The sequence below is a fragment of the Moschus berezovskii genome, chromosome 14, assembly GCF_049115385.1.
Source record: "Moschus berezovskii isolate FMDL1 chromosome 14, NW_MosBer_1.0, whole genome shotgun sequence".
Taxonomy (NCBI): domain Eukaryota; kingdom Metazoa; phylum Chordata; class Mammalia; order Artiodactyla; family Moschidae; genus Moschus; species Moschus berezovskii.
The window spans coordinates 9673419-9696984 of NC_142473.1; the positions used below are offsets into that span (position 1 = coordinate 9673419).

The 23566-nt window shown below is 40.2% G+C and overlaps 1 protein-coding gene across 10 annotated transcripts in view; it reads left to right on the forward strand.

Annotated features, from left to right (window-relative positions):
* TMEM123 (transmembrane protein 123) overlaps positions 1–23566 on the forward strand; it is a 90227-nt gene that overhangs the window by 35705 nt on the left and 30956 nt on the right. For 7 of the 10 annotated variants that reach the window (XM_088842880.1, XM_088842879.1, XM_088842887.1 and 4 more), the window contains one exon: positions 2803–2859. The exons of the other annotated variants lie outside the window; for them this stretch is intronic. In XM_088842880.1, coding sequence (XP_088699006.1) covers positions 2803–2859 — 57 coding nt within the window. The remainder of the gene's footprint in view (positions 1–2802; positions 2860–23566) is intronic. 10 annotated transcript variants of the gene reach the window in all.

A 23566-nucleotide genomic window follows, 5' to 3' on the forward strand; every position in this document is an offset into this window, starting at 1 on the left:
GGGACGACAGAGGATGAGATGGCTGGATAGCATCACCGACTCGATGGACATGAGTTTGAGTGAACTCCAGGATTTGGTGATGGACAGGGAGGCCTGGCGTGCTGTGATTCATGGGGTCGCAAAGAGTTGGACATGACTGAGCGATTTAACTGAACTGAATCCATCCAGTCACTTCATCCTCTGTTGCCCCCTTCTTCTCTTGCCCTCAATCTTTCCCAGCATCAGGGTCTTTTCCAATGAGTCAGCTCTTTGATTCAGGTGGCCAAAGTATTGTAGCGTTAGCATCAGTCTTTCCAATGAATATTGAGGTTGATTTTCTTTAGGATTGACTGGTTTGATCTCCTTGCTGTCCAAGGGACTCTTAAGAATCTTCTCCGGCAGCACAGTTGAAAAGTATCAATTCTTTGTGTTCAGCCTTCTTTATAGTCCAGCTCACATCCATATATGACTACTGTAGAAACCATAGCTTTGATGAGACGGACCTTTGTTGGCAAAACAATAACTCTGCTTTTTAATGAGCTAAGTATAATGTGATTGCCAGACTTCAAAAGCCACCGTATTGGGTAGCCAATTAGAGATAAAATGAATCTTTAATGAGTCTGTCCCACTTTATGAACTTAATTCCATTTAGTGAAATATTCTGCTGTAATAGTTGGTCTTTTTTGTCACATAAAGCACCCACCACCTTGTACTTAGATCGTCCAAGACATTCTTTATTTCGGTGCTTGCACACAGTAGGTACTTCATAAGTGTTTTTTGAAAAGGTGAAGAGGTCTTAAAACTAGAAAGAGCTTAGGAAGAAGTCAGTTTCTGCCTTCTTCCTCAAGGCAAAAAAAAAGAAAAAAGGAAAGCATCCGTCATAAGAGTGATAATAGTAGGGAGAGAAAAACTGGAGGCTCTTGTAATCTGGGCCAAAGATGAAGACATGGGGTAATGGGGATAAGTGGGTCGAGTCTAGATCTACTTGGAGAGTGGAACTGAAATCATTGCTAATGGACTGGATGGTGGAGTGAGGAAGAAGGATGAATCAAAAGATAGCTTCCTGGTGTTAGGGTTGAGCAACCAGCAATGCAACAACTGGGAACATGGGGGCAGAAGCAGGTTCATCGTAGAAAATCAGCACTTCCATTTGCCACTCTCATGTATGCGCTTTGGAATCAAACAGCCTGGTCCACAGCTGAGAATCCGCTGCTTACTGTCTGGGTGGCCAGAATCGGCCTGCAAGGCAGGAGACCCTGGTTCGATTCCTGGGTTGGAAAGATCCTCTGGAGAAAGGGATCGGCTAGCCACTTCAGTATTCATGGGCTTCCCTGGTGGCTCAGATGGTAAAGAATCTGCCTGCAGTGCAGCAGACCTGGATTCGATCCCTGGGTTTGAAAGATCCCCTGGAAGAGAACATGGCAACTCACTCCAGTATTCTTGCCTGGAGAATGTCTAGGGACAGAGGAGCCTGGTGGACTAAAGTCCACAGGATCGCAAAAAGTCACACACAGTGGAGCAACTAAACACTGCTGAGTGGTCTCTTATGGGTCTTCCTGTGGGTCTTCTGTCACTGCCTAGCTGTGTTCCGGTCGTAGAATTGTTTTGGGGGTTAGATGGACTAATACAGGTTACATGCTCCCCACAAGGCGTGGCATGTAGTAAGCCCTTCATAATATTGTCAATTATTTGCTGGCGGCTGCTGCTGCTACTGCTGCTAACTCACTTCAGTCGTGTCCGATTCTGTGTGACCCCATAGACAGAAGCCCACCAGGCTCCCCCGTCCCTGGGATTCTCCAGGCAAGAACACTGGAGTGGGTTGCCATTTCCTTCTCCAGTGTGTGAAAGTGAAGTCGTTCAGTCATGTCCGACCCTTAGCGACCCCAAGGACTGCAGCCTACCGGGCTCCTCCATCCATGGGATTTTCTAGGCAAGAGTACTGGAGTGGCTTGCCATTGCCTTCTCCATGGCTGCTGCTAAATCAATCTAAATACGTAGTGTACTGACCTTGTCCTTTTTCAGCTTTAATCTTTACACCAATGTCTTTTGGGATAAATGGATTATGGTTCCAGCAAAAGGAAGAAACTGGCACACAGAGTAAAGATAGCTTCTTCAGAATTGTCATTGCGTACTTTCTTTGTACTTGGGAGGCTTTTGTTGTGGGGTTGGCCTTCTTTGGAAAAGTACACAGTACTTGGTCACTTCCCATTTAATATATGTGTTTAATCTTCCATTATATAAAGATCCAGGGTGAATAATGCACCCTGAAAAGTGGATTAACTGGAGCATGAATTCCTCCAAACTTTTTCCACATTTAAAGGTACTAGTTAAAAATTCAAAGAATTATATCAAGAAGGCTTCCAATTTTAAGTGAAAATCCTAACTCACTTTGTCTTCTCTCCACTGTATGAAGTTAGGCGTGCTGGTGTACCAGACCTGGGGCAGTCATTAATAGTAAGGGTGGTCCACTCTCCTCAGAAGAGCAGAGTCAGAGTAGAAATTCCTCATAACACATGTCCTCATGTCCAAACTAGTTTATCAGTGTGTGATACATAGTAAGTACCTGGTAAGTGTTACATTAGCTGTATGTCTTCTGTCTGAAAAAATCCAGTGATGCAGATCTAGATTTATGAACAGTTTCAAAGCATGTTTCATAGAAACAGTGCAAAAGCAGAACTTCCTGTGGAATAATCTACGCTCTCACCCCCCAGAGGCCGAAAGAAAGAAAAAAAAAAGGAAATAATTAAGAAAAAGAAACATATCCAGTACCCTTAGTTAAACATTGATGTCCTTTCTTCACAGAATATTTCTTTGTTTTTATAGGAGCTCCAAACCAGAATAATCCTCAGTCTGTAGGAAAGTCCAGTGGTACCCAAGAAGGTGAGTTTAAATATGTCAGAAAGTGGATTATATGTCTATCACACATAAAGTAACATCAGCTAGTCCTATACATGTAAGCTGGTACACTGACCTGTCTTAACCATGATCTGTGCATTTCTGAATACTTAAAGCCTACCATGAAAGTCTTCCCTTAGTAGGCATCAGGAAGTGATAGTTCACTGGATTCATCATCTTTCTCAATATAGCAAGTTTGTGAGTAAATTCTAAAGCTATTAATAAAAACATACTGGAATTTATTAGTGAGTTTTGAAGCACATTTTTTGGTGTGACATTGTGCGCTGTGCCTGTGGATATGAACTATTATTCAGAAATCTGCTGATCTTGCTGGTTGAATAAATCACTTTAAACTGGTCAGCCATGGCAGCCTTAATTTGCCTTGGTGGACTCTAAGAAGACCCTGCTTATATTTCACCCATCAGTTAGATTTCAGTCCACCCCCTTGCTTCCTATTGTAACAGTTCAGTTCAGTTCAGTCGCTCAGTCGTGTCCGACTCTCCGCGACCCCATGAATCACAGCACGCCAGGCCTCCCTGTCCATCACCAACTCCCGGAGTTCACTCAAACTCATGTCCATCGAGTCGATGATGCCATCCAGCCATCTCATTCTCTGTTGTCCCCGTCTCCTCCCGCCCCCAACATTTCCCGGCATCAGAGTCTTTTCCAGTGAGTCAACTCGTTGCATGAGGTGGCCAAAGTATTGCAGTTTCAGCTTTAGCACAGTAGATGAGGCTTTTTTTTTACTACTTTAGTTTGGGAGAGATGGATTTCCTCCTTGATTTTCTGAATTAACATGGATAGATAGGAACCAGACTGATGTTATAAATAATAGTACCATCAACGCATGTTTCTTCTAAGTAGTATTTAGTTTATCTTCTTACTGCCTTTATTAAGAGTGACAGAGGTAGAAACTTAAAGAAGGTACACAAATCCTATCACTGGCCCCTTTTTGTCTACTTTATTCAACAAATATTTATTGAGTGTCATCAGTATTTTTTATTAATTTTTTATTGAACTACAGTTATTTTACAATGTTGTGTTCATTTCTGCTGTACAGCAAAATGACTTAGTATATACATATATATGTTCTTTTTATTTTCTTTTCCATTGTGGCTTATTCCAAAATATTAAATGTAGTTCCCTGAGCACCATTGTTGTTTCTCAGTTCTAAATATAACAATTTGCATCTACTAACCCCAGACTCCTAGTCCCTCCCTCCCCGACCCCTGCTCCCCCTTGGAAACCCTAAGTCTGTTCTGTATGTATGTTTCTACTTCATAGATAGGTTCATTTGCTCCATATTTTCAATTCCATATATAAGTGATTTGTTGTTGTTTAGTTACTAAGTTGTTTCTGACTCTGTGACCCCATGGACTGCAGCACGCCAAGGTTTCCTGTCCTTCATGTGTCCCGGGTTTTGCTCAAACTCGTGTCCATTTTATCAGATCACTGATTAATCAGTGATTAATCCATCCAGTCACTTCATCCTCTGTTGCCCCATTCTTTTCTTGCCCTCAATCTTTCCCAGCATCAGGGTCTTTTCCAATGAGTCAGCTCTTTGATTCAGGTGGCCAAAGTATTGTAGCTTTAGCATCAGTCTTTCCAATGAATATTAAGAGTGATTTTCTTTAGGATCGATTGGTTTGATCTTTTGCTGTCATAGGGACTCTTTAAGAATCTTCTCCGACACCGCATTGAAAAGCATCAGTTCTTTTGTGTTCAGCCTTCTTTATGGTTCCACCACATCCACACATGAAAAGTGGAAAAACCATAGCTTTGACTATGTGGAGCTTTGTTAGTGGAATGATGCCTCTGCTGTCTAGGTTTTTCATACCTTTTCTTCAAAGGAGGAAACGTTTTTTCATTTCAAGCCTGCAGTCACCATCGTCAGTGATTTTGGAGCTCAAGAAAATAAAACATCACTGTTTCTGCTTTCACCCCATCTGTTTACCAAGAAGTGATGGGACCAGATGCCATGATCTTCGTTTTTTGAATGTTGGGTTTCAAGTCAGCTTTTTCACTCTCCTCTTCCACCTTCATCAGGAGGCTCTTGATCTTTAGTTTTTCGCTTTCTGCCATAAGTATGGTGTCATCTGCATATCTGAGGTTGTTTATATTTCTCCCGGAAATCTTGATTCCAGCTTGTGCTTCATCCAGCTCAGCATTTCGGATGATGTACTCTGCATAGAAGATAAATAGGCAGGGTGACAAAATACAGCCTTGGCATATTCTTTTCCCAATTTTGAACAAATCTGTTGCTCCATGTCCAGTTCTAACTGTTGCTTCTTGACCTGCATACAGGTTTCTCAGGAGGCAGGTAAGGTGGTCTGGTATTCCCATCTCTTTAAGAATTTTCCAGTTTGTTGTGATCCACACAGTCAAAGACTTTAGCATAGTCAGTGAAACCGAAGTAGATGTTTTTGGAATTCCCTTACTTTTTCTATGATCCACTGGATGTTGGTGATGAGAAATTGGTTACAGGGAAAAAGAAGGTATTTCCAATATCATGAACAGATTGACGTTTCTAATGACAGATCCAATGGTCAGAGAAGCTCCCCCTTTTGTGGTAGATTGGGAAATGCACATAAGAGTATTGTCTTCCTAAGAACGAGAGAAAGAGGTATACAGGCCTGGTTCAGTCATCTTGGATAAGCTATTTCCTTCAGATGTCGTCTGCTTCATTTCTTAGAAGTCTTTGTTTTCAAGTCACCAGTGAAAGTCCACTCTGGGTTTGATGCTTTCTTTATGTGTACTGTGTTAATCCAAGAGTCTTATTTCTTTTGGAATTTGATGACACAGGGTTGGTTAACAGTAGTACCTCTTCAGTGGGATTGAAAGGAGTCTTTCTAGAGATGAAATCTCCAGTCTGCAGAGTGTGGTGTTTGAGGTTTTGTCTCCCAGGAATACACTATGAACAGCTTACTGAAGTTGGTTATTTCTGTGACATACATTTCAAGATACTAACAAGATTATAACTGATAACATCATACCAGGCCATATCACAATTTTATAAAATTTCTGGAACATTTGTATTAATAACCTTCACCATGCATTAGAACCTAAGAAGGTTTATCATCACTTATTTAACAGTGCTTCCCATATAGTTTAACATGCCAGATGAGCCTAATTAGTTTGATTTCTCTTTTTGTAAAGAAAGAGAACAAATCTTTTGAGATGTTGTAGGAGCCCTCTGAAAATGTCCAATGTTATTTTCAGGTCAAAAAGACTTATTTAGAATTTGATCTTGGGGAAGTTTGTCAAAAATATCAGAAGGGTTCAGACATCTGACTAAATATGATCGCAGATTATTATAAATCAATACTTTATTACCTAAGAAGGTTACATAGTTCTGAGCAAAATTTAGCGCTTTTAAAATTGAAAAGACTTTGTTTTCATAAGTAAAAGCAAAGATCTGATTGAGATAACATGAAACAGAGAAAAATAATTTGGCAAAACACAAAATCTTTGCTTTCTAGACAAGAATACTTAAAAGGTAAGAAAGAAAACTTTCATAGAATTTTATCAGAAGCAGATCATAGTCCAGGCAAACTTTGGTCTTTTAGTAGATGATGGAAAATTAAGTTCCAGTTTTACATAAGTACACTGTTGATATTAAAGCTTATTTTCTTTAAACCTTTACAACAAAGTCTTTCAATCTTACCCAGCTTGATCGCTCATAAAATTCCTTTCCCAGATTCTCTTTCCAAAATCCTACAACTTTCTTAATATCCCTTCAAATTTTATTCTGTGTTTTTCCTCTTTTCCTTTCTGAAATGATAAGCCTACTTTAGGACAGTTACTTTCTTTTATTTCAACAAAAATACATCTCTTATACCTTCTTTTAGCATCCTATTTTTCTTATATATGAAGATTTTTCACTTAATATTTCTTGTAGCTTTAATTATGTTAAAGGATTAGAATTCTTAATCCTTGGTAACCTTGATTTCTAATAAAGAATTCTTTAGATTAGTAAATTTATGAATACCCTTCATAATTTCTAGAATCATGCTTTCTCGTAGTACAGTTCTTTAGCATGGCACAAAACATGTTTACTAAGAAAACCAAATATCTTTAGTAACTCTGTAAAAGAAAGCCAAAAGTGAATAAACCTATGTTCAGTATTTACTTTTTCAGTGTTTTATCTTATTTGAAAATGATTCAGATATTCAATGAGTTTAACTTATTATTTAGCCGAACTTAACAAAATTTTAAGGTTCTACGGTACTAGAAGATTTAGGGAAATTTTTAAAAGTTTACCTAAAAGCTATTCTGTGTACATCTATTTAATTTACTTGTTTTTTAAAAATTATATTTAGATTAATTATGAAAGTCTGATCATTCCATTATTTTTCTTGCTGAAGGTCAGTGCAGTACTTTGAGAACAGCTTCAGGCTTGATCCCTGGGTTGGGAAGAAACCCTGGATTAAGAAATGGCAATTCACTCCAGTATTCTTGCCTGGAAAATTTCACAGACAGAGGATCCTAAGAGACTGTAGTCCAGTGGGTCGCAGAGTCAGACACGACTGATCACATGCATACACACACGTTAGAGTCCATGAGATAACCTTAAATGCTCCTTCTAGCACAGGGTATTTATCTTGAGGGGGAAAAAGCATTGCCTCAAATTTTTTCCTGAAGAGACCAGATAATACAGCTATTATAAAAATGCTTTGTTTATTATGTAAGATTTTTGCATAATGGTTTTATCCCTGTGATATATCTCTGAAGCTTGAAGATCCTTATGTAACCTGTTGAATTTGTGTTTTTTTAATAGGACATAATGCTTAATATTTTGTTTTGTTAGTAACATTTCTAATTGTAGAAGAATTGTCATTTGAACATACTGTTTACCAATTTATTGGGTGCAATTTAGTGGCACCAGTCCCAAAAGGGAAACAGTTTATTTTTGGCACCAGTTTATTTGGCACCAGTCCCAAAAGGGAAACAGTACCTTTGAGAAGTCCTGTATGACGTATACTCTAGGAATGTGCTGTTGGGAAGAGAGGAGACTGCTACAGTGCCACTTAACAGCATGGATCTGTTTTCGCTGTTACACTGGACTTACAGCATTGAATTCAGCAAATCCAGTTGTTCTCGATTTTGTTTTTGGTCTCCATCTGAATTCTGTGAGTGCTTTCTATGACTTATTCATCTTGGCACCTAACACTATATGGAACCAAATACATATTTTGTAGTTGCTGATTTACAAAGAACTACTGTATATGTTTTTCAGACTTGACTGGTCCGTGCTCCAATCTGTTATTCTAGCTGGATTTTTTGGTTTATAGAGTAAGATAGACACTTGAGGTCAAAGAAACAGGAATTAAGGTTACTTTCTAACTGTACCACCAAGTTATATGTGATGGTTTTGTTTTTTAGTATATTCTAATAATTATTTGAAGACAGACATACTTTTGACATTCTTATGTACAGGGACTTGTTTGATGCTTCATCCACTTAGAAAGAAAATAATTTCCCCCATTTCATGTATAGTCTGAGAGCATATTGTTTAGGGTCTGTGTGTGGATGGATAGATTTATCCTTCCTGTGCAAGAAAGGCACAGGCCCAAATTTTTTTTCATAACAGGGTTTGGGCAAGGAAATGTAACGTAGTCTAGAATGGACAGTAGATATCAGAACAACAGTTCAGTATCAGTCAGGATACAGGAGCATTCTTCTTGATCAGTAATGCTTCCCCCGAAAGGGGAGTCTCAGGTTCAAGGTACCACCATCCAGTCTGAAGCTCTTTTCTTGGGCATAATTTTACAAAGCTGTATTCAAAGCAGTTGACCTCCCTTAACGTTCTTGCTATACATGATTGCCTTTGGCTTGGTACAGTTGTTTGGTACATCCTTGGTACACTTGCTTGGGCTACTCTAGTAGGGTTGGCTTTATCCACAGATCTGACAGGACCGTAGCAGTTTTGAACAGATGCATCTGGTTTGAGTGTTACACTTCTACAGAAGAGGGTAGTGGAAATTTGGGAACAGCTTACTCAAATAATTATTCCAACTTTTACCCCCAATGAAAACACTCGAAGCCTTACTGATGTGGGAAGAATTCATCAGGTACATAATCTCATATTCCTTAGTTCCTTCCTTTATTTCCTTTGGGTAAAATGGTTTATGTATGAAAGAAACATTAGATGGAAACTTCAGTTAGGTTGTAAGCTGGTATAAGACAGGAACTAGATGACCTGACAGGTTACCTCAGATGCAGATGGTGTTAGATGGACAGACAGAGATGTTGGTATAGATATTGTTATTTCTAACCAGAGAGTTGATGTAGGAAACAATTTCTCTGACTACTCCGAAGGGTACTGTGTACTTAAGGAAATGCTTCAACTCCTCAAAGACTTTATTTTGTTCAACTCATGTTTGTGAGATTGCATTTGAAAATTGCTGATAATTTTTAACATCATTAGATTTTGTAGGAATGTAGATTTCAAGGATTGTAGAGTGGGAAGTCATTATATTCAGTTTCAGGAACAAATGTTTGTTTTGACTGCCCACTTTGCTATTCACTGTTTTAAGCACAAGACTTGTAGTGATATTAGATTGGTTCAAAAGTAATTGTGGTTTTTCATTGTTGAACTTTTCTGTTTGATACTGGAATATATTTTTAAGTTGAGCTACGAAGTTTTGCCTAATCCGCCATATTCACCTGACCTCTTACACACTGATGACCACTTCTTTAAGCATCTCGACAACTTTTTGCAGGAAAAATGCTTCCACAGCTAGCAGGAGGCAGGAAATGAGTTTTTCAAATCTCAAAGCATGAATTTTTATGCTACAGCAATAAACAAACTTACTTCTTGTTGGCAAAAATATGTTGATTGTTAAGGTTTCTATTTTTATTAATAAAGGTGTGTTTGTGCCTAGTTAACAGTGATTTAAGATTCATGATAGGAAACTGCAGTTACTTTTTCACCAACCTAATAAATAAGACAGATTAGGCCCTGCTCTCAAGAAGTTTATAATCAGGTGGTGGTTGAGTCACTAAGTCATGTCTGACTCTTGCGACCCCATGGACTGACTATAGCCTGCCACGCTCCTCTGTCCATGGGGCTTCTCCAGGCAAGAATACTGGAGTGGGTAGTCGTTCCCTTCTCCAGGGGATCTTCCCAACCCAGGGATTGAACCTGGGTCTCCAGCATTGCAGGCAGATTCTTTACTGACTGAGCTACGAGGGGTGGGGAGATACAAACTATGAGATAAACAACTGAAGGTGATTTCAGATCGTGATTTTTAGAAATAAACAGGATATGATATATATGTGTGTGTGTGTGGTGGAGAATGACTGAGGAAGGGCTGCTTCAGACCGGGTGGTCTGGGAGGACCTCTCTGAGGTGGGGTCATCTGAGCTGAGCTCTGACTGACAGGAAGGTGCTGGCCCTGCACATACCAGAAGGAAGAGCACTGCGGGCAGAAGGAATAATTAGTACAGGTGTGAAACAGGAGTGAACCTCTGTGTCATGTGGCTGGCATGCATCTGTGGGTGTGTACTTATTACATACAGGAATTATGAAATGGGAATACAGTGTTTAATATGTAAGAGTTGTATTTGGAAACATCAAAAACACAGTAGATCACCCTTCAGAAGAGGAAACCAGAAATGTGGATTCTGGCTACTTCATTAACTTTTCTGGGTCTTTTTTGTTGTCGTTCAAGTGGAGGTATGTGTTAGTTCTTCAGGCATAAAATGTTATGGTGATTCTAAACCGCAGTGCACCTTCATATTCTCTGTACTTTCAAGAGAGCAGGTATAGTAATAAATAGGAACTGTTCTGGTGCTTTCTTTCCTGAAGTGTGCTGCTCTTCCAAAGTTATAATTAGGAGCCAGATGAAAAGCTTCCAATTCAGATCAGGAACTGTTGCTTGTACTTGATTGTGATGTGAGCTTTAAAAGGGAACATCAAATGTTTAACAGTTAAATCATTTTAAGGGTTAGAGGTATGGGGCTGAGTAACCAGCCTGCTGTATGAGTTCTGAGAAAACCCAGGAAATTGTGAATGTTAGCTTGGGTTTGTGGGGGCGGTGAGGTCGTGATGAATGGAGGTTAGGAGAGAGAAGTGGTGCGGGATGCACATGCACTGAGAATTCAATGCAAAAACCCCAGAAATACCAAGAAATGCTAAACAGCGATAGAAATGGGAAAAATAAATGAGCAGTTTTTAATACTTTTGTTCCTTTTCACAGATGGTGTAGAAGATAAACATAGGTGTCCTCTCCCCCAAAAAGTAAACCTAGGGCAGAAAGCCAGCTACCAGACCCTCTGTTCCTATTGTCTTTCAGTGTGCCCACGAGGGTCTGACACACAGTGAGCACCCAGTGGGTCCTTGCTGAATCTGAATTCTACTTTGAATAGGAGAATGGACTTACATGGCATTGAATACATCACACTCATTTTTTTAGCTTGCTCTGGACTCTCATGTCATCTTTCAGACAAATATTATTGACTTATTATTGTACAGTAATACGTAGAGATTTCTCAAGAATAACTTTCCCAGATGCATAGTATTAAAAAAAAAGACTCTGATGTACTGATTATAGAATTAATCAGTAGTTGGTTTCAGGCATTCAGCTTTTGTTTGTCAGTATCTTCTTTTTCTCCTTAATATTTTAATTTTGTTTACAACTTATTATAAAATATGAGAAATGCATGTACATAATTTCAAAGTTCAGAGAGTACTTGAAAATATGAAATACATATCTCTATTGAGTCCCACTGACTCCTTTTCTTAGATGTCCTTTAATTGTCAAAAGCCAGACTCATTATTTCCATCCAAAGATCTATATTTCGTGTCTCACTTGAATGACCAACCATTTGTTTCTCAAGCAAGAAATTATTACCAGTTTTACATGTATTCTTCCAAAAGACACTTTAAAAGTGAAAGTGTTAGTCGCTCTGTCGTGTCCGACTCTTTGCGACCCCACGGACCGTAGCTCACAAGGATCCTCTGTCCATGGAATTCTCCAGGCAAGACAGTTTAAGCCTAATCCATATATAGCATATGTGTTTTTTACAGACATAAATGGATAAGCACATAAATGTGCTAAGCTCACCTTTCCCTGCTCAGCTGGTCTCACTTAAGCTCATCCTTCCTGGTGGCTACATGGTATTCCATGTACAGATGCAGCACAGCTGATTCTCCCAGGTCCCCACTGAGGGTTGTTTTCAGTCTCTGCTCATTTAAGCAGTGCTGCAGTGAGCATCCCTCCTGGTCCGTGCTGGATTCCCTCTGCTAGGGCCCCTGTGGTGCTCTTTCCAAGTGGTGGAACTGCTGAGTCAGATTGTGCATGTATTTTAATTGATGATGTTTTGCTAAATTTTCTGACAGGAAGATTACACTAGTTTACTCCCACAGGCAATAAAAGGGGCTTGTTTTCCACAGCCTCAACAGCACTGGGTAATAGCAAATATTTTAATATTTGCCAATCTGATATGTGATTAATGAAGTCTCCTTGTTTGGAGTTACAGTGCTTTAAATAAGTTTAGAATATTTTCATATTTGTTTTGAAGGGGCTTGGTTCTTTTTTTAAAAAACAGCTTTACTGAGATATAAGTCACTCATTTCAAGTGTATAATTCAGTGATTTTTAGTATATTCAGGTATGTGCAACCATCACCAGTTAATTTTGGAATATTTTCATTGCCTCAGAAAGAAATTCTGTGCCCTTTAGCCATCACTCCCCTTACCCCCATCTCACCCTGAACCCCAGTCCCTAAGCAATCATTTATCTAGTTTCTATCTCTAGATTTCCTTATTCTGGACTTCACATGAACCGAATCATTTTAGTATGTGGTCTTTTATGGTTGACTTCCTTCACTTATGTTTTCAAGATAATGTGAGTTGTAGCAAGTTGTCAGTACTTCATTCCCTTTTATGGCTGAGTAATGTTCCATTGTACAGAGATCCCATATAATGCTTATATATTCATCCTGTGCTGGACTGTTATGAATAGTCTTGCTATAAGCAAGTGTGCAAACTTGATGGGTCATATGGCAACACTGTGCTTGATGAACTGCCAGGCTGTTTTCCTAAAAGGCTTTCCCGTTTCACATTCCCACCAGTGGTGTACACTGTGTCAGGATTTTGATTTCTCTACATCCTTTTCAGCACTTTTAAACTTTTTGATTCTAGTCATCCTAGTAGGTATGAAATAGTATCTCATTGTGGTTTTTATTTGAATTTCTTCGTTGACTAATGATGTTGAGCATCCTTCATGTGTTTATTAGTCATTTGCATATCTTCCTTGGAAAAATACCTGTTTTTTTTAGTTTGAAGTATAGTTGATTTACAGCGTTGTGTTAATTACTGCTGTACAGCATAGTGATTCAGTTGTATTGTTGTTTCTTTGCTAAGTTGTGTTCAACTCTTTTGCAAGCCCATGGACTGTAGTCCACCAGGCTCCTGTGCCCATGGGATTTTCCAGGCAAGAATACTTAAGTGAGTTGTCATTTCCTTCTCCAGGGGATCTTCCTGACTCAGAGATTGAACCTGTGTCTGCTGCATTGGCAGGCAGATTCTTTACCACTGAGCACCAGGGAAGCCCTGATTCAGTTTTACATACATATATATACATTCTTCCTTTATATGTTCTTTTCTATTATGGCTTATCGTAGCCATACTGAATATAGTTCTCTGTGCTGCACAGTAAGACCTTGGTGTTTATCCATTCTATACATAAAAGCTTACATCTGCTAACCCCAACCACCCATTTCAAAGTATTAAAGTATTTTGCCCATTTTTAAATTATTAAATTTTTTCTGATTATAAAAATAGTTCTTGTGGAGATTTTGGAAACTACAACAAAGTATTTTTTAATTATTCAAATTACTCCCACCAAGCACTTTTAGTTTTTTTTAAGACTCAGAGTTGATATATAGGCACAGTTTCTTAAATGGAAACTAACACTTTTCCATAAAACATTTTATTATGGTTTCAAGTTACAACATGAGAACAACTAGTTGGGAAATGACACTTTTAGCCTATTACCTATTACAATAATAACTTACTTGTTGCTCAGTGAGTTTTGGTTTGGCTACTCTTTTCACTATGCCAAAGCCTTTGACTGTGTGGATCACAATAAACTGTTGAAAATTCTTAAAGAGATGGGAATACCAGACCACCTGACCTGCCTCTTCTGAAACCTGTATGCAGGTCAGGAAGCAACAGTCAGAACTGTACATGGAACAACCGACTGGTTCCAAATAGGAAGAGGAGTACGTCAAGGCTGTATATTGTCACCTTGCTTATTTAAGTTATATGCAGAGTACATCATGAGGAACGCTGGGCTGGAAGAAGCACAAGCTGGAATCAAGATTGCTGGGAGAAATATCAATAATCTCAGATATGCAGATGACACTACCCTTATGGCAGAAAGTGAAGAGGAACTCAAAAGCCTCTTGATGAAAGTGAAAGAGGAGAGTGAAAAGGTTGGCTTGAAGCTCAACATTCAGAAAACAAAGATCATGGCATCTGGTCCCATCACTTCATGGGAAATAGATGGAAAAACAGTGGAAACAGTGTCAGACTTTATTTTTTTGGGCTCCAAAATCACTGCACAGCCATGAAATTAAAAGACGCTTACTCCTTGGAAGGAAAGTTATGACCAACCTTGATAATATATTAAAAAGCAGAGACATTACTTTGCCAACCAAGGTCCGTCTAGTCAAGGCTATGGTCTTTCCCATGGTCATGTATGGATGTGAGAGTTGGACTGTGAAGAAAGCTGATCGCCGAAGAATTGATGCTTTTGAACTGTGGTGTTGGAGAAGACTCTTGAGAGTCCCTTGTACCGCAAGGAGATCCAACCAGTCCATTCTAAGGGAGATCGATCCTGGGTGTTCATTGGAAGGACTGATGCTAAAGCTGAAACTGCAATACTTTGGCCACCTCATGCGACGAGTTAACTCACTAGAAAAGACTCTGATGCTGGGAAAGGTTGGGGGCGGGATGAGAAGGGGACGACCGAGAATGAGATGGCTGGATGGTATCACCGACTCTGTGGACATGAGTTTGAGTGAACTCAGGGAGTTGGTGATGGATAGGGAGGCCTGGCGTGCTGTGATTCATGGGGTCGCGGAGAGTCGGACACGACTGAGCGACTGAACTGAACTGAACTCTTTTCACTCTGCGGTGAATTTGATTTGCCAGTTTTAGTGTTTTTCACCCCAGTGTGTGTGCCCTGTTGTATTTGGGGGAGGATGAGAAAAATAATTGTTTTGCTGTTAAGTGAACTTGGGTTAGTTACTTAAACTCTCTGTGCTTCAGTTCCTTTTGTAAAAAATAGAACTGATAAAATAATACAGATCTCCTAATGGGATAAATCACAAGTAAAGCACCTGGCTTTAAAATAGTACCTGGCACAAATTAAAAACTAAATAAATGTGTTCCTCTTTGCTCTCTAGCCATGATGGTCCATTTTTTTTTCATTGAAATATAATTAATTTAAAATGTTATATTAGCTTAAGGTGTTTAGCATAGTAATTTGGTATTCTTCTACATTAAGAAATGTTCACCACAGTAAGTCTAGTTATCATCTGTCACTATACAAAGCGTTTACAATATTATTGATCTTATTCGCTGTGCTGTACATTACCTCTTCACAACTTACTTTATAACAAGAAGTCTGTGCCTCTTAGTCCCCTATTTCGCTCATTCCTCTGCCCCTCTTCCCTGTCACCACCAGTTTGCCTTCTGCGCCTGTGAGAATGGGCCTTTTTGATCCCAGCTGTGCTCTCTGCCCCAAAACTTTGGCATATGCTGCTCTCGCTCCCTAGGGCACTCTCCCCTCCCATCTCTGCCTCTGCCTGCTGAACACCCGTTCCGCCCTCAGGGCTCTGCTCCGGCCTCACCTCCTGGGGGAGTAGTCCTTGACCTGTGCTTACAGGCCTCCCCAGGACCATATCTGTCTGTGTTAGGCTTTAGCGAAGACTGCCTTCTCAGCTGAAAAGTCATCTTCCTCAGCACCACATCGCCAGTGTCCAGCTCAGGCCTGACATATTTTTGTTGAAGCAAAGTATGAGTGAATGCTCTGGGAGGAGGAATCTAGTTTCTGTGCTTGTCACCCCAGCCTTACCTTCAAGGTTAGTTGGGAGTCCTTTGATCACAATAAATCACCATCTGCTCTTTACATACTTCTCTAATGGGATGCAGGGCTTTTCACTTTACAGTTGGGAAGAACAGGCTTACACGATGGTAGGGCCGTTGCCATAATTCTGTCACTGCATTCCTGGGCAACTCCTGTCTTTGCTCTTGTTCCCATGAAGCCCCTCCAGCCAGGCCCTGATCAGTGAGAGGTGTGGGGAAGGGAGTGAACAGGGGCCTTCAGATCCGTGAGGACAGAGCAGAGCTCGCCAAGCTCAGCAGGGCCGCGCTGTGGTCAGTCTTCCTGCCAAGTCAGGGGTGCTCAGGTCGTTCAGCCCTGGTGACCTTCTGCAGGAGGGGACCATCTGTGCTCTGTGTGACACAAGAGGTCATAGCAGTGATGCAGGGAGGAGGCGTTGGGTTTACTCATGTTGGGGGACGGGAGGGGTTGCCCATGTCCTTTAGGGAGTATGGGTTTGACAGTAATGCAGTGGGAAGACACTGCAGGGTTTTAAACAGATTAGTTCAAATGGATGGTGGGCCAGGATGCTACTCGTGGACATGAAGACAGATTTTGCTGATGGGCTGACTGTGGCAGGTGAGAGGAAGCGGGGACTGGTGGCTGTGTATTCGAGTTTGAGCTCAGATGTTGTACTGGCCCAGGCAGACCCAACACCTGGCCACCACATGTCCAGGCATTTACTACAGGGGAGGAGTTAAAAACGAGAATGGCTGAGAGATCCCAGCAGGCTGGAGAAGGCGAGTGGGCAGTGTCCAAAGATGGAGAGCCTCATGACTAAAGACAGAGGGAAGAGCACGGACAAAGAAGTGGGGGGTGAGGAGAACCCCACTTTGTGTGTCTCATTGTCTTTGAGAAAGTTGAGAGGTAGGGGTGACAGTGTGAGAATTAGGCAGTTTTAACTTCTTACATGAGCCAGTTTTGGGGGGTCTTTACAGGGTAAGTCTTAGAAATTGTCATCTAGTATTAATAGTTATATTACTGCATTTTATTTTTTTTAATTATCAAACCTCGGAACTAGAAAGTAACCTTTGAGCAGTTTTTCTCATTATTAGCACCACATTCTAACCAACTGAGCAACCTGTCATTCCCTCAGTTGTATGATTTTTTTTTTCTTTTGGTTATTTAACCTGTTTGTGCTGGGAACTATGATAATGCTTAGTTATGTGAAAATTATAAACCAAAAAGTACTATACAGTTCTAAAGTGAACATCCACACTTAACCAGAGAGAAGAAAGTATTCAGTTTCTGACTTTTTCCGGTTGAGTTTAGCTATTCAGTTTTCTTGTGAGTTGTATAATCCAAGTTTTGCCATGACTTCATCCTTTCTGTTCTCAGAGTTTCTGTTTCACAAAGTGGCCTTAAGATTCAGCAATCTGCAGTAACTGTGACACACCGAGGATATTACATGCTTACCACAGCATAGTTGTTTTGATGAGACGACATGACATGTATAACAAATGTATGTGTGGCTGTCTCTGTAAAGAGGTTAATCTCTCTTTGTGTTAAGTTTTTCTGAGGATGATTCTGTTTATAACTAGATGCTAGATCATGCTGACCCAGTATAAACTTTTTAGACTAAGTGCTTTAAATGATGCTAAGTCTCTGTAAGTTCAGTGAGTCTGGCTGCATCTGAGATCCACACTAGTTTACCAGTGAAAGGTGCTATGTATAAGACGTAAAACTTCTGCTTAGTAGAATGCTGTGATTTTAACAATTTACTTTAGAATCAAAACTTAGAGTCTAGTTGACTCGGTATAAGTATTGTAACGTTGCAGCACACAGACATGGGAATTCACGTTTGTTAGCTTAGTCAGAAGTTCATAGGGGGTGTCAAAGTCTATTTCAAAAAGAAAAGTCTAATTTTAGAAGCTTCCACTTTACACACCAGAACTCTCATTTCAATAAACAGCTCGGGTAATTTTCCTGCTGGCACAAGTTGAAAAGTACATTCTGTTGGAAAGGAAAAAAGAAAATAACCTGACGAGAAACTGTAAGCCTGTTTATGAAGCGAAGGAACAGGAAGAAGAAAGTAAACATCACCACAGATTTAATTTTCATATTTCATATTTCCTGTTACATGTATTTGGTTGCAAGCAACAAAAACCAACTCCAGCTAAGCGCTTAGGCAAACAAGAAATTGTTGGACACGGATGGGGTCACTCACAGAGTGAAAGAGAAAATATTGAACAGCTAGGCCTAGCACTCGGTGTTTTAAGGGCAGGGGTGAGCAGAAAGAACCTTCAAGGAGTTGTCGAAACGACTAGTGAGCTCGCTTCCATTCTGTTGTATGCTGCTTGAGTTTCAAATTCGTGGAAGATCTGATTGACCTAATTTGAGTCATCGCCTACCCATTGACAGCCCCTCCAAACTGCATCGAGGGCAGGACTGAGGGGTCTTTAAAGGAAGAGTGGAAGCTGTTATAAACAATGAGGACCAGAAGCTAGACAAGGGAAAAACAGTGAATGTTCATTACACCAGCCGCGTAGCCACGGTCAGTAGTAATGATTCTGCCTGACTAGGTTAAGTGCCAGATAGTTACTATCTTTCTCTTCAGAAACATCTGTTTTTTTTTTTTTTTTTAAGTTTTAAAGTTATTTATGTATGGAATCTTAGTGCTTAAAATATATAATTAATGTCAAGCATAAGCATAAAAATAATATTACTTTGTATCAGCAAATTGTTTACTGGAATGCTCTTTGAAAACTATTTATGTAGAATCCATATTTAACATATTTACAAAATAAAATTTTTGTGAGTAGTAATAAAAATCAATAGTAAGTTATTGTGCAAAGGCCAGTGACCTTTACTTAGCACAAGTAAAATACATCTTTTTTTCTTTTTCTCAGTGTTTTTTTTTTTCCATCTACAACAGTTTATTTGAATGGCAAGCAATACAGATACACAAATCTGCTTTGTATTCATATATGAACCATGGCAAAAATATTATGCCACTTTGAATTGGAGAGGGATCATTTCCCTTGAATTTCAGAATATCTTTTTCACTTATCTTTATAAGTTAGCCCATTACTAACCATGGGCTATTTTGCTGACCCTCATTGGAATTTAGCTTTATAAATTGTCCAGATGACCAGTAATTCCTGATATGGAGTACAAATAATCTAGAATCCCTTTTCTTGTTTGCTTCAATTTTTTTTTCAGCAAGTTTTTATACTTGAAGTATGTATTGCCAAAAAGTTACCATGATAATTCTCAGAAGGTATATGTCTATTCTTCTTTTCTACATCTCTGTGTAGAGAGACTATTCTTTGTCTTCCTGAATGAACTGGTAGATTGTTTACATTTAAAGGCTATTTCCTAGGATTTCCCTGGTGGTGCAGTGGTTAAGAATCTGCCTGCCAATGCAGGGGACACAGGTTCAATCCCTGGTCCAGGAAGCCCCACATGCCATGGGCCAAGTAAGCCCGCACTCCACAGTTACTGAGCCTAAACTCTGGAGCCTGTGCTCTGCAGTAAGAGAAGCCACTATGGTGAGAAGTCTGTGTACCGCACCTGGAGAGCAGCCACCCGCTGCAGCCAGAGAAAGCCCACGCACCACAGCGAAGACCCAGGGAAGCCAAAAGGAAAAACAAAGAGTTTTTTTTTTTAAGTCTGTTTCCTTAGAACTTTTACCCACCCTATTCTTGTTCTGCCGCTTCTACCTTTCTCCTTGTCCCTCATAGTTCTTGTCCCCTAGTTGGTCAGGTACTACTTCAGAAGGGACCTGGGGCAGCTTTGTGAAACTCAAACAGTCAAAAAGCCCACGGAACAGGAATTAATTGAAATGTGCTGGGGTAACATTGTGCCATTAGCCTTGAAGAGCAGTGATCACTGCTCAATGCTGCCCCACGGCCACGAACTCGGTGAGCGCCCCAAGGTGGTCAGGCATGCTCCATTTATGCGGACCTGTCCCAGAGGTGTATGGTCTCACCCAGGGTGAGTGATTGTGCACAGAGGGGACTGTTCAAAGTCTCTGAGCACATGTGGGCCCTCCAGTCCACGAGGAAAAGGGTGGGGACCCCCACCGTACCTAGAGGAAGAGGGAGGGCTGAGCAGCCCTAAGGAAACCAGCTGTGGAGAAGGACCAAGCCGCCTTCCTCCCAGCCCTCACCCAGACCTTTACGGGGACAGAGAGGCGGGTAGTACTGCTTAGGACATTAAGCCAGCTGTGAATAACAATGTTGGTCAGCACTCTAGCTTGATACAGAGTGTGGATAAGAGACATGTAGTAAGTTCCAGCCACAGACTGAAGGTTATGAAAAGAGAACCTGCTAAAGACCAAAACCCTGCAGCTTAATTCTGCAAGTTGAAGCATTCCACAGTAGACAGTGACACATTCACAAAATTAGAAGACTTCCGTTCGGCTCGGTGACGTCCCAGCTATTATAAACTAGCACGTAACTGGTTGTATATGCCCAGACATGAAACTGTTTATCCACAGCTGGCTATTCAGTTAATAAAAAGGTTTGTGACTAGGCATATACATCAGTTATTTGCTATTTATAGTAATCAGGATATCGCCAAACAAAATAGAAGATTTCTAATTGTAAATGTATTAGACAGATTTTAATCAATAAGTAGGGAATAAAACAGCCTTTGTAAACACTAGGCCACATGCTCATTTAGTCTTTATCATCATACTCTAGTAAGGAATTTTACTTTCAGTGTTAAACAATAGCAACAAAAGGCGTATCAAAATCCTCACATACCTTGGGTGTAAACTTTCCTGGGGTTTTCCATTATTAATGAAGTCAAAGACAAATTTTATAACTTCGCTGAGATAGTGAAAACTTATATATCAATCTTTGTATGTAGGGATATTATAGTATTAGAGTATTAAACTGACCTTGCATTATTTTCTACTCAAGACAGGGTTTTGGTTAAATGCATTTTTTGTTCTGCTTTAAAATCTCATATATGCTCTGTCCATCCCACTAGTTAGCTGCAAGACAGTTGACCTCAGGCAAAGTTAAGTCCCTCTGGAAGTTCATTGCCTAGAGATAGGGAGACAATTTACTTGATATTGACACTGTTTAGTTAGAAGTAAGCAAAAGTATCTCAGTAGATCAGTGGAAATTGATTATGATAGTAGAAACTTCTTTTACCTTGAGGAAAACATAAATAGTAATATCACTGAAATATGAATAGGAAAAGAGTGAAAAATAAACCATAGAACTAATTCTAACTGACAGAAGTTTTATGGAGATTACTGAGATAAACTATGAGGAGCTTTGCAACACCTAATAAATTCTCCTTACCCGTTTTAGCTTTTTAAAATTGTTGGCTCCTATTTTTACCAATCTGAGTTTTCCTTAGTCTTCTTTTTCTTACACAGTTAGAAGGAAAAGAATTGAAATTTCTGTGCCTCAGTTTTCTTCTAACACTTCTTTCTCAGGTTGTTGTAAGGATTAAGTGGGTTGATACATGTAAAGGATTTAGAACAGTGCCTGGCACATCATAAACGCTATATATATATATATATATATATGAATTATTGTTGTTAAGAATGATCCAGATGCTCAAGAGTGAGAAGTCAGAGTTCTGATAGAATGCTATAGTTACTTAGGGGCTTTCCAGATGGCTCAGTGGTAAAGAGTCCACCTGCCAAGCAGGAGATGCGGGTTCGATCCCTGGGTCAGGAAGAACCCCTGGTTTGATTCCTTGGTCGGGAAGATACCCTGGAGAAGGAAATGGCAACCCACTCCAGTACTTTTTCCTGGAGAATCCCATGAACAGAGAAGCCTGCCAGGCTACAGTCCATGGGGTTGCAAAGAGACAAGATTTTGTGACTAAATAACCACATAGTTACTTAGACTCAAAGCTATGAAAACCTAGCTGACCTTTGTCAGAGTTCAGTGATAATTCTGCTACATAAGCCTCTGATATTCTTTTCTTACATCCACTCATCAAAGGTTCCTTTTGAACCTAATATGTGTTAGGCAGTGTGCCAGATTCTGTGAGAGTTGTGGAGACCAACTGGATATAGACACTGTCTTTATGATACTTGGAATTTACTTCCAAAAGTAGTAAGTTGAACAGTTCTATGAAGAATCAAAATAGCTATAATCAAAAATGTACTTAGTAGAAAAACACACTCAAAGGAGGGAGAGATTACCTTCAGTTAGGAAAACCTTGAAGGAAATAGCACTTGAACATGTCTGAGTGGATGTGACATTCAAAAATGGAGTGAGGAAGAACAGATTTGTCACTGGAGGACATGATGTCAGGAAAGGTGTGGGGAAGGGAATGGATCTGGGCTGGAAGACGGTCCAGGCTGTCTTAAGTCATGTGTTCCCTGTTGTGAAATGAGGGTGAGGGTGGTGGTGGTAACAATGGTAGCCTCTGGCTGCCAAGCATCATGCGGGTTCTTCACCCTTGTTATTGGATTCTGCATGATAACCAGATGAGTTAAGCATTGTTTTCCCTATTTGAGAGATGAGGAAACGTTGTACACTTAGAAAATAATTGCATGACCGTTTGAGCACAGGAAGGAAAGTGAAAGCGTTAGCCGCTCAGTCGTGTCCAACTCTGTGCGACTCCATAGACTGCAGCCCGCCAGGCTCCTCTGTCCGTGGGATTCTCCAAGCAAGAGTACTGGAGTGGGTTGCCATGTCCTCCTCCAGGGGATCTTCCTGACCCAGGGATTGAACCCGGGTGTCTTTCATTGCAGGCAGATTCTTTACCATCTGAGCCACCTGGGAAGCCCAGGAGTTGGTTTGAAAACTGGGGGTTTCTTTCTGACATACCTGGCTGCCTCTTCAAAATCTCCAGGTATTGATTGACAGATAATTAGATACCTGTTCTACCATCTTGAGAATACCAATTGATACAGATTAGAAATTTTTTCATTACTACTTCTGAATTTTCAGCAGATTTTTCTGCCCCTGGTGTTTCCCAGAAACCCCTGATGCGATGGTTTGTCTGTCTTTCCCCAAGACCTTTTCTGAAAAGGTAGCAAGTGAGCATGCAGTCTGTGCAGTTGCATGGTCTGGAGGGAGCACTCATTCTGGCTGAAGTGATGGGGTCCCGCATCTATAAGCCTGACCCTGTCCCGTTTCCGTATCAGATAAACAGCATTATCTGTGTAATCAAGTTCTAATTCAGAATGGAATTCAGGGTCTGTGTGCCTTGGCTCCACGCACTTCCTGGCTTTGTTTCCAGATCTGTAAAACATCAGTAAAAATACTTCTGTATGCCTTGAGGTTTATTGTGGGGTAAAGTAAAATTCAGTACATGGAACAGTTCAAAAGCTGCTCACTGCTTTATAAACATTGCTTCTGTAATCATAGTCTTGTGAGGCAGTTATATCCTCAGAGGCTTCTAGACACATAGGGGTCTTTGTTCCTGCACTTGAGTGGCTTCAGATGGCTTATTTTAGCTTCTCCTTTTTTCTAACAGACTCAACTGTCATGTCTTTGTATTGGCATTATGCTTCCCTCTGATACCCACTCCTCCATTTGCTGCTTTTAATCAGCAGTCAACTAGGAAACCACAAAATAGAACTTGTTAGCAATATGTCTAATATTAAAGTAATTTTGTTCTTCTTTTTCACAAGGGGTGAGAGGAAGTTTTTTTAAA